At 43.7% G+C, this 13,108-nt stretch overlaps 1 protein-coding gene across 2 annotated transcripts in view; it reads left to right on the top strand.

Moving 5' to 3' along the window:
- The window catches only part of MFHAS1 (multifunctional ROCO family signaling regulator 1), a 48,464-nt gene extending 39,600 nt beyond the window's left edge, over positions 1–8,864 (top strand). For both annotated transcript variants that reach the window (XM_060269124.2, XM_035140531.3), the window contains exons 3-4: positions 700–1,094; positions 5,840–8,864. In XM_060269124.2, the coding sequence (XP_060125107.2) occupies positions 700–704 (5 nt within the window). In that variant the 3' untranslated portion in view covers positions 705–1,094; positions 5,840–8,864. The remainder of the gene's footprint in view (positions 1–699; positions 1,095–5,839) is intronic.
- Positions 8,865–13,108: the final 4,244 nt, after the last annotated feature.

The following is a 13,108-nucleotide window of genomic DNA, read 5'->3' on the forward strand; positions in this document are numbered from 1 at the left end:
TGAACCGGCCCAAGCCACAAAAACTTTGCTGACCCCTGGTTTAAACTTTGGAATTCACATCCACAAGAGACAGCGATGGCTACAAACTTGGAAGGCTTTAAAGAGGATCAGACAAACGGGATAAGCCACAATGGCTGTGTTTTACTATGCTTCTGATTCCCAGTTACTGAAAACTGCAGGAACGAAGAGTGCTCTTGTGCTCAGGACCTGTTTGCAGGTTTCCTAGAACCATATGCTTGGCCACTATGAGAACAGGATGCTGGGCTAGATAGGCCCCTGGTCTGATCCTGCAGGCTGTTCTTATGGTTGTCAGTAATCATCATGCCCTGCGTGTGAACTTCCCAGAGATAAAGTGGCTGGTCACTGTTGGAAACTAAATGCTGTATTGAAGAGGCAGTCTGCTTCAGACAGGCACTTTCTCATGCCAAGTAAACATGCATATTTTGCCTAAGAAAAGCCTGGCTGGATCAGACCAAAGGCATATCTAGCCCAGCATCTTGTTTTCATTGGCCAACCAGATGCCTATGAGAAGACGGCCAGTAAGACGTGAGCACAACGGCACTCTCCCTGCGAATTGCCTAACTGTCCTGATTTTCTTGATAATGGTTTTACTATTCAGGAGGCCAGTGAATATATGTTTGGGGATCCTTAGCGCCGTGAACCGTGAGACTTTCTGTTTTGTCTTCTTCCAACACGCAGATTAATGGGAGCAGGTGTGCTGAAAGGCTGTGCGCTGGGGTGGAGCACAAATCTGTAGCCTGCCTGAATTGATCCTTACCATCGGCTGGGGTTGGAGTGGTGTGTTTCCAAGAACTTTGTCCGGAGGCTTATTGAAGCAAGAAACACAGCAAAGCACCCTCACCCTGTGCTGCTCTTGGAACTTTTATACACGACAGTCTGAAAACTCTGGGTGGTTTTAATGGCTTCGTAAGCATTGTTGACTGACGGCGATGCGCTGGGATTGAGTACTCTGTGGACCTGTATTGTGCACTTGTTTGGACCCATTGGTGAATGTAAGATTGTTCTCGGCGTGGTCGCTATTCAGATGTAGCTGAAAAGATATATCTGCTGAAAAGGAACTGTTGGCAACTCGGGTAAGTTTTGACTTTGTCACTGTGTTCCTCAGGGCTTACTCTGGGTTTGCAAGGGCAAGGCACCTGCAGTTGGCCTTTTCTGCAGGGAAGAGACCTGCCACTCTTGCAGTGAGAATATCCTTAGTTTCTCTGCTAATCTCTTGATTGCCATTAAAGCAATAGGAAATATGGCTTAAGCCAGGGGTCCCCAGACTTACCGGGCTTCGGGCCGGTGCCCGCCGCACCGACCGCGCGGCAGGCCGGAGAGCAGGGGAGTGCGCGCGCAGCGGGCCGGAGGGCGGGGGAGTGCGCGCCCGTGCGCATGCGCTCACGCACACGGTCGGGGAAAAATCGCCGAAAATCGCTTGTGTGCATGCGTATGGGCCTCCCCCGACCCGGAAGTGCATCGGAAATGACCTCTTCTGGGTCGGGAGAGGCCCATACGCATGCGCACAAAGGATTTTCGGCAATTTTTTGCCGATTTTGAAGATTGCCGTCGCGCCGCGCGCCGTAAGAGCGGGCGGCGGGGGTCATCGCGGGCCGGATTGGGAGGCTAATTGGGCCGCATCCGGCCCGGGGGCCGTAGTCTGGGGACCCCTGGCTTAAGCAGTGGCATAGCGTGGGTTGCCAGTGCCTGGGGCCACACCCCGGGTGGGGGAGGGAGGGAAATGCATGCACATTAAACTGCCTAACAGCGCCACCCAGGAGATTACAGCCACAGAAAAGAAGAGTCATTCTGTTGGCTAGAGAGGTCACTTCCTGGTTCACATGGAGAAGCTGTTTTCAACAGAGCCCAGCAATGGAAGCGCATGGCTGTATGGAGGCAGCACTGGGTGGTGAAATTTTGCACCCCTAATAATTTTGCACACTGTGTGTCACGCACACAATGCCACTGGGCTTAAGGGTTGCCTTTTGTTTCCAGGGCAAGTTTACATACAACATAGAAAGATCACTTGTTTATTTGCATGTGTGAGCTCTTGGAGATAATATTTGCAGGTAGAAATTGTCATGTTACAGTTGTCAATTCTAAACAGTACTTTTCAGTGGAAACACTTACTGAAGAGCCATGAAAGAGACCAGGTGATAATATATGGATGTGTGAACAAGCCTGAGATAAAATATTCTTGGTCAGATAATGATTGGGGTCCAAAATAGCCACAATTTAATTGGCTCTGGCTTTTCAGTTAAATTTTTCTCTAGTAATGTTAGTGATTGCTTTTTTTGTTTTGTTTTGCTCACAAGCTCTTGGTATTTCCTCTTTAAGTAGCAGCAGAACAAAAAAATCTGTTCCCAAATTAATCTTCCTTAGCAAAATTCCTTCTATAGTCTTTTGTTTTGATACTGTCATGGCTTACTGCTTATTACAAATATATTACTGGTTGAGGAAAAAGGGAGAAATGCATAGGCATTTCATTCCATAAAACAGCTCAATTTGGGGCGCAGTTTGATTCGATTTTTCTCCTTTTTATTTCAAAATAGACAGAAAACCAAAATATTGTTGAATGCCACAACCTCCACCTCACAGATTCCAGCATTTTAGTTGTTTAATTGTCTGCCTTCTAATGACCAACTGCTTAGGTCATCAATTTAATAATAATACTATGTACAAAGGTAGCGTACAAAAATTTAAAATGAAAGGCAAGCCCTGCCCACAAACTTGCAATCTAGTACATTTAACTAATTTTGTATGCGAAACTTCACTAAGTGTTTTTTGATATAATGAAGTAAACAAAAAAGTAGAATTAAAAAGCAAAAGCTATTCAGTGTTGAAAAGAAAGAGCATCCGTATGACAGCAATGTCAAAAGCAAAATGACCTCTACACAATGCATGGTGTGTTCCTAGTAGGCAGCCCCATCCGTTTAGTTTAAAATTGTCACCTACTAATTAAAGCATTTGTTGATTAAGTGAGATGGATACAACTTTACAACCTTACATATAATAATTCCTAATTATTATCTGAGAGTTTAGACGCTTGCTTTATAACCAGTACAATTGAGGGCGGGGAAATGAATGCGGTGGAGAAAAATTCATTACTGTGTAATGAAATTGCTCACATGAAAGGAAAGCAAAATTGTCAGCTAAGTCTACTCAGCCTTTTTGTTCTGCGCTTGTGTGCAGATACTTATCTGGCTAGTTTAGCTGCAAGCTTAGTTTGTCTTGTTAGCCTGGTATAGGTCTGGGTTCTGCTCAGGCTTTGGGATCAGAAACCTTGCTGTCTGCAGACAGAAGTGGATCTCTTTTGTCCTCGATAATAATTTAAATGTTTCATATATCCTGGCTTAGTTTGTGGGGAGGGCGATGGAGCTGGCAGGTGAGTCGGGGAGAAAATTCTCACTAATAAATGCTTGACATCAATTCACCAAAACGCAGCAAATGCAGATTTCCCTGCTTAATTTTGCTTGCTGAAGAATAACCGTGCCCTTTATCTAAGCATATACTGGTGAATCTTGTGGTTCTCATCCATAACAATGGTATAAAATTGCACCCTGCCTTAAAAAGGTTCTAAGGTAGATTAAAGTGCATATAAAATCACACAAACATAATCGGCTAAATCCAATCAAATCTAAAACCAACACACTAATACCACATAGCAGCAAGAAGAAGAAAGCAATATTTGTATATAAATTGCATCCCTCCCTCCTTCAGAAATTCTTTGGGACAGAAATACTTAGATTGATTTCCTGAAGCAGAAGGAAATGGGTGACAGGAGAGTAGAGCTGGGGGGTCTTTGGCCCACCAGATATTTGCTGAGCTACAACTCCCGTTAGTTCCAGCAAGCATGGCAAATGGACGGGGAAGATGGGAGTTGTAGTTCAGCAACATTTGGAGCACCACAGGCTGCCCATTATCTGCTGATACATGACGGTTGGATGGTCATCTGTCATGTGTGATCTAGTTGAGATTCCTTAATAATAATAATAATAATAATAATAATAATAATAATAATAATAATATATTATTTATACCCTGCCCATCTGGCCGGGTTCCCCCAGCCACTCTGGGCGGCTTCCAACAGAACACCAAAATACAGAAATCCATCAAACATTAAAAGCTTCCCTAAACAGGGCTGCCTTGAGATGCTTTCTAAAGGTCTGGTAATTGTTCTTCTCTTTGACCTCTGGTGGGAGGGCATTCCAGAGGGTTGGACTAGATGACCCTCGGGGTCCCTTCTAACTCTATGATCTGGTGAACAGGAGTGGGGACAAATCTGTATCCCAGTTTGTGAGCTTCAGCTTGCCACAAACTACATGCTTCTTATTCAAGTATCTTCAACTGTATGAACATTCTTTCCCCATTAGAAAACATGCTCCTGTCTTCAGTTTAATCTTAAGGGAACAATCTCTTCCTGCACCAATTATGTTTCCTTTTGGTTTGCTTTGGAGGCGAATTTGAAGGCTGGCTTCCATCTGCTTGCTGTCTTCAATGTGTTGGAGGCAGCAGGGAGGGAGGGAGTTGAGTAAATCTCAGCAAGGCAGAGTTATAACACCACAAAATCTGGATAAGAAGGTCTGGATCAGGGATCAGCTGGATATTGATTATAAGCTCCTGAAAGCCCCTTGAGCTTCTTTGGGGAAAGGGAAATACTTGCTATGGAATGTAGGCTAGTTGCTCTGTAGACAAGAAGCATTCTTCCTTCCTCCTATTTGTTGGGTTATGTTTGGCCATCCTAGAGGCCTGGGGAGCGAATGATGACTTCCTCTCTTTTTGCTGCTTCGCTGAGAATCGTCTTTTGGCTCCTTGGGCCCTCTGTCAGTTAAGTTAGGAACTTCCTCGAGTCAGCAGCTCAGCACTAACAAGGCTGCTGAGCTATGTGGAAATCCAGGAAACACTGGTTACCAAGATAGCAGAAACTAGATATGCCAGTGGTTTACTAAAGGACTTGGTCATCCCAGGCCTGGCAGAGAATGCATCGCTATCTACTAGCAGCAAGTGAGTTCCACTCCACCTACTGATAACCAGCCACAAAGAGGGGGAAGAGTATTACAGGGCTTATTTTAAAACTCGAGATGGTCAACCCCACACACCCTTAGCTTGAGACTGCAACTGGGATCTCCAACTGTGAGCATTATCTGAGGATGCTAAAAACAAAAAAGTGGTTTTGGAGAGGGGTGTGTGTGTGTGTGTGTTTTGAATTGGCTTTACATGTCCTTAACACTGTTAAGGGACCCAGGTGGCGCTGTGGGTTAAACCACAGAGTCTAGTGCTTGCTGATCAGAAGGTCAGCGGTTTGAATCCCTGAGACGGGGTGAGCTCCCATTGCTCGGTCCCAGCTCCTGCCCACCTAGCAGTTTGAAAGCACATCAAAGTGCAAGTAGATAAATAGGGACCGCTCCGGCGGGAAGGTAAACGGCGTTTCCGTGCACTGCTCTGGTTCGCCAGAAGCAGCTTTGTCATGCTGGCCACATGACCCAGAAGCTGTCTGCGGGCAAATGCCGGCTCCCTCGGCCTATAGAGCGAGATGAGCGCCGCAAACCCAGAGTCGGACACAACTGGACCTGATGGTCAGGGGCCCCTTTACCTTTAACACTGTTTTATAGGAACTGTAGCAGGGGTGTTTGCCTAAGTCTTCCTGGTAACTTCCCAAGTTTTTACAAATTAGGACATTCGCCTTGTCTGATGGATAGACCCCTCTAATTTCTTTGAGAAGTATAATGTGAGAAGTTTTGCTCTTAAAAGGCAATGCTCTGCTTATGACAATTATGAATATGTGGAATGTTTATGATTTGCTTCTTGTATATAAACTTCCTCTTGTTCTTTCTTTTAGTTTCCCCATAGGAAGAAATTAATAATTCTGTGGCTGTAATGTGCTGTGGAAAAGGACATAAAATCAAAACTGGAAAATACCTCTTCAGATGGATGCTTTCCCAGGGACTGAGCATATAACTTAACCCCAGAAGTGAAATGGTTTTTAAAGTAATATATTAAGTTGCAGATGAATGGTGGACTAAAGGATTCATCACTCGACCCTCAGCCTCAGGATCATTCTCTAGTGAAGAGCTGCTTGCCAACAGAGTAGGTTGAAAAACTTCTCAGGGATTATGTTCAATGTGCAGTTTAAAAGCCGCAGCTGCCATTGATGACAGCAGTACCGGGGGCACTCTGTTTCCAAGTCTGTCAAATGTGAAAGAGGATCACTGCTGAAGTTCACTGCTGTTCAGCAATTTGTTTGTATGTTTTTTTAAGTGTTAATCTTTATTTTTCTAAGTTTTTAATTATCTATGCAGCTTAGAATTAATTTGACACTGGGTACAAAGTTCGGCATGGAGATTGTGCTAAATCAGCTGCTGGGTTCTGGATGTGATGTCAAAATAATGCATGTATGTATCTATTGTTTAAACACCTGCTTTGTGCACATGCACATCACACACACACACATCACACACACACAAACACACAGTCTTCCATTTCACTGCAGTTTCATTGTAAAATCCACCTAAATAAACACTAGCACAGATTCTTCTGGGAATGCCTCTGCCCTCCACACAACAGTTGAAGCAGTACCTGAAAGAAGCAAATGTGGTTTTGAGTTTTCTCCCTCTTGTGAGTGGAACAGGTCAACGTGGTGGAGAGGGGGAAGACAACTTTAGTTAAACTTTATTTGTGGAGTATCCAGTTGAGTGGACAGCTGTGAAGTAAGCCAGGAATCATTCATCCCTAAACAATGCTAAGAATAATTGACCAGGAAAAAAAATTGAATAATTGAATTGAGGCCAGAAATAATTGACAAGGAGCAAAGAGCAGCATGGAGATGGACACACCTCAGTCCTCCCAGCCACTTGGGAGCCTAGAGAAAGCAATTCAACTATTGGTGACAATGTGCCCCAAAGATTGGGCTTCATTGCTAGACCCTGTTTACCTTCAGTGTATTGAAATTAAGCACACCGGAATACTAGCAGCTAAAATGCAGCTCATGTTGCAACGAAGTTGACCTTCTCAGTTCCAGAACTATGGATCGCACTGGCTTTATTCATAATGTCCATCATGCTGGGGTGGGGATCGCTGCAGTGTCCTACAAAACGTGGTTTGTTTTCAAAAGAACTGGGGCCCACTTTAAACATCGCCTGAGTTATGTATAGTTATGGCACAACACTTTTAAGCCATTCTGATAATGGTAGCACCTTCTGCCCATATGGTTAGAGCACCATTTGTACCACATTTGCTAGATTAGTCTACGTTCAGCGCATCAGTGGAAGCTGTCGGTGTTACTGGAATGGTTCAGGAAAGCCACAGAGCAGAGGCAACCAGACTACTTGGCCCTCGAGATTATTCCCTTGTTTGAAAAACGCAGGCCAACAATCTGTAATATCCACTCTTATGAGTAAACATCACATTTTTTAAAAAATGTAGGGGCATTTTAACATGTAACTTTGAGGTGGATTTCCGTGGGGAAGTCATAAAACAGCTGTTGAATTATAAGTTTAGCTGAGGAAGAGATAAACCTCATTTGAAAAGTGGTTGAAAAGGAGACTTTAATCAACAAATGTGTCTGGTGTTATGAGTGAGCTTTTGAATCCCAGGGGCTAATTTTTGTAGGTGTGTGTTGAAAGATGGTGTAGCCCCCCCGCTTCAAAGTGACTCCATTTGACAACTGTTGTGTACAAGAAGGTTAATTGGGGGATGAGCTGAAGTTTTCTGTTGTATTTTGGGTCTTGTGGGCAATTTCAGGTCTAGTGTGAATTTCAGCGGAACATTCCCAGATCTTAATTTTACCTTAGCGCATCAGGAGCATGTGCTAAGAAGACGTTCACAAGCAGATTTCGGTGCAACATCACCTAGTAAAATAGTTTGGGCTTCAGAAATGTATTGTTTAGGTTTGCCTTAAGTAGGCTTGAGCAAAACTTGGTCATTCTGTGGGAAAGTGCCAAAACAGCATTGCTTAACCTGGCTTCAGTGCCACTGAATTTATGGCAAATACTAGTTGAGATGAGTTTTCTAAATGTACCTTCATTCTTCAGCGCAACTTTCTAGGTAGCTCTGACTTGTGTCAGGAGGAGCACAACTTGACATGAGTTTTCCCTCTCAAGGCCAAAATGAAGGTTTTTTGTTTTGTTTTGCACCTGCTAAAGTAGATCTTTGCCAGCAATGGGAGATTGACTCTTTCCTGATGTCAGCCTAAACATGGGTGGCATTTAGTCCTCCTTGTTTTTCAGGCTATTAACTAAAAATGCACTGAGGCGAAACACTTGCTGCAGTTGTCTGAGAACTTTTTAGAGCAAATATAATTTTTAAAAAATCATTATTATTTTTTGCTATGCAGGACATTTCAATACAGACACTGCAGCCAGACAAAGATATTTTGGCTGGCAGAGTGTCTCAACAAGATCCTGTTGTGGTAGACCTCTGCCAGCTTTTCTGGGAAGAGGGTGAGGTTTTGCTCTGTGAGGCACAAAAAATCAATCAAGTTATTCCTCTTAAAACTTCTGGGGAATTGCCCTTGGAATCAGTCACGTTTTCTATTCCTAGGTTCCATGACAGGAAAAGCTGTTTCCTGGATACGCACGGCAGTGCTGCCAAAGAAAACGTGTGCTGTTTTTAATTCCTCAAAAGATTCTCTTCTCTTTGACCCATCTTTGATTCACTTCTGGAAGGCCAAAAAAAGGGGTGTTTGGTGTGTAACATGGGTGGTGATTGTTCAGCAAGGGGCATGGGGGGCTATACTTATAGCTTATCTATTAATTCTCCATATTACAGCACAGACTTCTTTTTTTACAAGAAAAAGAAAAGAAGAAGAAGAAGAAATATTCTCACCAAGACAAAAATTTGAGAATAAAAGTAAAATTACAACTTGAGTTTCCTCTGACTATTTATTGACACAACTGTAATACTGTATGTATTTTTGCCTGTGCAGGCCACAAATACTGTAAATAAGTTGAAGCAGGCTTCTTTCCCACACTTTACAAATTTGCATTGTGAAATGTGAACAACAGTACTTTTCATTTATTAAGGAAGGTTTAGGTAAAGGTAAAGGGACCCCTGACCATTAGGTCCAGTCGTGACCGACTCTGGGGTTGCAGCGCTCATCTCGCTTTATTGGCCGAGGGAGCCGGCGTACAGCTTCCAGGTCATGTGGCCAGCATGACAAAGCCGCTTCTGGCAAACCAGAGCAGTGCACGGAAATGCCGTTTACCTTCCTGCTGGAGCGGTACCTATTTATCTACTTGCCCTCTGACATGCTTTCGAAGTGCTAGGTTGGCAGGAGCTGGGACCGAGCAATGGGAGCTCACCCTGTCGGGGGGATTCAAACCGCCGACCTTCTGATCAGCAAGCCCTAGGCTCTGTGGTTTAACCCACAGAGTTTACAGATGGCTTAATTGTAAAACGTTTAGGGAGTGTGCACAATAAAATTAGAATAAAATGAGCAGTACCATAATACCTTTAGTGGGGGATTAATTTAAAAGCCATAGTAGTAAGCAAGCTTTTGACTTCAACCTGAACTCTTGTTTTGGCTGCACGTTAACCAAAAGAAATGATGGGCATGATGCAAAGTTTGCTGTTGGAATGCATGAGGTGTTGTGGAGACTTGCACTAGTTTAGGTTGTACTCTGTGCAGAAAGATCACAGATTGCAGCACAAGTCCTGCCAGGGCAAAGAAGCAATGGCTGAAATTCCCTTTGAAAATACAAAAAGCCAGCAGTGATTCAGATGTCCCTCTAGGAATACACATATGGAAAATGTAATTTTGTAGCAAGCAGTCGCTGCTGAACTTTAGAGTGGATAGCTACCCTTTAATTGCATTCTAGAGATAAGTTTTCATTGTTGCCTACAGGAAGAGATGGGACAAATCCAGGACAGAAAAATTAATTTTGTGGAGGCAAACACCCACATTACAAAACGTGCTTTTCAAGAGACTTCCACCAGTATATCTGAGGAGAATGACTCCTGAATAATGAGAGACAGGTTATATTTTCCTAATGTTGGAGAAATGCCCAGCTACTACTGTTTTTGGCTTGCATAAATGTGGATCCAAATCACAATGCTGTTGCATGCATCCCTTCCACGAGATTCCCACATACCATCATATGCCCTCCAGATTTTTTGTGATCAGAGCCTTGGTTTGGAATTAAATTCCCTACATTGCAAATCAAATCTTCTACAAACTGATGAAAAACATGACCCCAAGCAATACTAACGTACATTTTTTAAAGAAGCATCTAGTGGGAAAGCTATTATATTTACGGGTTATAAATTGACGGTGAGATAAAAAACAAACAAGCAGGGTTCTTCTGCATTATACAGCAAAGTGTATATAGTTGCTACACTCTTAATGTTACCCCAAGTTTCTAAAATGCAAGCTCTTTGTGTTTTATGAACTGATTATACCTTTGCACCTCAAGGGGAAATATCTGATTCTACACCAGCTGATAACTGCTAAAATCTCTTCCGCTATTTGAGGTCATTTTAGCAAATGACATTGGCAATCATGGTTGCCTTGGCAAAGTAAAAACCTGTTGCTAGAGAAACCAGACATGTCATTGTTCACCTGGTTTTATTTCTTCGTAATCTAGACTCCTGTCCGTCAACAGCATTTTTATCACTGTTTATATTTCTCTCTCTCACTGCTTAAGAGGTTACCAGCTAGAATTGATGTTTCAAGAGAACAGACAAATTCATGGATGGGAAGGCTAACAATGGTTACCAGCCCATAATGGCTATGTTCTGCCTCCACTGTTAAATGCTGTTGCACTCAGGTCCTGGCTTGCCAGAGGTATTGGTTGACTCCTATAAGAACAGAGTGCTCTACAAGATAGGCCCATTACCGTGACCCAACTGCAAGGCTCTCTCCATGTTCTTAAAAGAGTTCTGTGGCCCAATCAACAAATTTCTTGCTGAGCCGCAATTTCCCCTCCCCACAGCAAACCCACCCAGAAAAATTGCTTGGTCCCAATGGTCTGGCATTTTCCAGGAGGCCTGGAGGAACAGATAAGACTGAGAGATGCTGCAGGCAGAAAATGACTGAGCCTGAGCCACAAACCATGAATCAGAAAAGTCCCCATTTCTTCCAGGACCTTCCTACCGTGTTTCCCTGAAAATAAGACACTGTCTTATATTTATTTTTCCTCAAGAAGACACACTATGGCTTATTTTCAAAGGATGTCTTATTTTCCGGCCTTGCCTCTTCCTTGGCGCCCTCCAGAACTGCACCTATCACTATGTCTTATTTTCGGGGTACGGCTTATATTGCACAAATGCTTAGAAACCCAGCTACAGCTTATTTTATGGGTATGTCTTATTTTTGGGAAAACAGGGGAGGTGACTTCAGGCAAGCCATTCCCCCTCAGCCCAACCCCACTTGCAAAAGCACACAGTCCCTCGGCTTTTTGCTCAGATACTGGAAGGGAGTCAAGTTATGAGGTAAAGGTAAAGGGACCCTTGACCATTAGGTCCAGTCATGACCGACTCTCGGGATGCGGCGCTCATCTCTTCCCACTGGAGCGATACCTATTTATCTACTTGCATTTTGACGTGCTTTCGAACTGCTAGGTTGGCAGGAGCTGGGACCGAGCAACGGGAGCTCACCCCGTCACAGGGATTCAAACCACCGACCTTCTGATCAGCAAGCCCTAGGCTCTGTGGTTTAACCCACAGCGCCAACCATGTCCCAAGTTATGAGGTAGGTGGTGCTTTTCTCAAAAGGAAAATACAGTGGTACCTCGACTTACAAAGACGATCCGTTCCGTGACGCTCTTCGTAAGTAGAGGTTTTCGGATGTTGAAGCGCCCATTTCAGATGTTGAAAGGGGGGCGCGGCGAAAAGACTTCCGGGGTTGTCGACTTCATAAGTCGAAACCTTCGGAAGTCGAAGCATTCGTATGTCGAGGTACCACTGTAATTGGATTGCTCCAGTAAGTCTGCACATTGAGCACTGAAATAATTCTGCTCCCAAGGGAAAGGAGCACTGGGCAGTGGATGTAAATACCCTGCTGGGAATGTTTTGAGGGGGTTCTTAATATGTTCTACAAGGAAAAGAAAACACGGGAAGACATGCAGTCACAGCATTTTTATAGTTACAGGTAGGTAGCCGTGTTGGTCTGACGCAGTCAAAAAGTGTGCATGCACACGAAAGCTCATACCTATGACAAACTTAGTTGGTCTCTAAGGTGCTACTGGAAGCATTTGTCTAACATTTCTGTCAGCCTGTCCAAAACAGTCCTTGCCTTACTTTTTGCAACAGGTATGCATATTCCAAGTTTGGCCGGACACTGGCAACTAGACAGTGGCGGTAGTGGTGAAACAAATGGTTATTTCCCCTTGTCTTTTCAGGACAACTGACAGTTGTAGCAGAGTTATTCCTAGAAGGGTGGGGAAAGCTGGTTCCCAGCAGCTGTGGGTCTTCCAAAGCCAGGATACATTCACATTGCATAAAGGTTACCTAAAGCCTTCCATTCACCTACTGCTGTAATAGTGGATGGTGTAAACATTTTCCAGTGGAAGCTTAATATCTTATCAGGTGATGGATGATTAGCATTCTCCCTTTCCCACTGGCAAGTTTGTGAAGGGGGTTTATTCAAACACACCATTCCCCTCGTGGGCACATCTGCCGCCAACATGCTACACAGAACAGTCTTTGATTCTGCCTGCGTAAACTGGCTCTAATAACTACTTGTGAAGGGAGATACGATCTTCTACCTAGTAGTACACAATACCTGCAAGGGATCAAAGTGTTTAAAGAAATAAAATAAGGACCGCTGGGTGGGGTGGGGATGGGAGATGAGTTTGCCTTTACTTGTTGCTATGGGCACCATTATCACTGGATTCCATTCCTTGTGTAATGTCAAGAATGTGCTTTATTTCTTACTCCCGCTCCGCAATTACAAGCAGATGCAGAGACAGATTAGCCAATCAAATAAGTGCTATTATCTTCCTGATTTGCCACTGCCATGCACTGTTTTACTCTCAGGAACATGAGCAAATGTAATGAGGATTCCTGTAGGACATTATCTTTTGAGAATGGAAAATAAAACCCTTCTGTGCAGCGAAGTTTAGAAGAGTTAAAATAACAGATTTAGCTTCCTTGGTAGCTGAAGCTTTGGGGA

Source organism: Zootoca vivipara, chromosome 15 (genome assembly GCF_965207765.1).
Source record: "Zootoca vivipara chromosome 15, rZooViv2.hap1.1, whole genome shotgun sequence".
Lineage (NCBI taxonomy): Eukaryota > Metazoa > Chordata > Lepidosauria > Squamata > Lacertidae > Zootoca > Zootoca vivipara.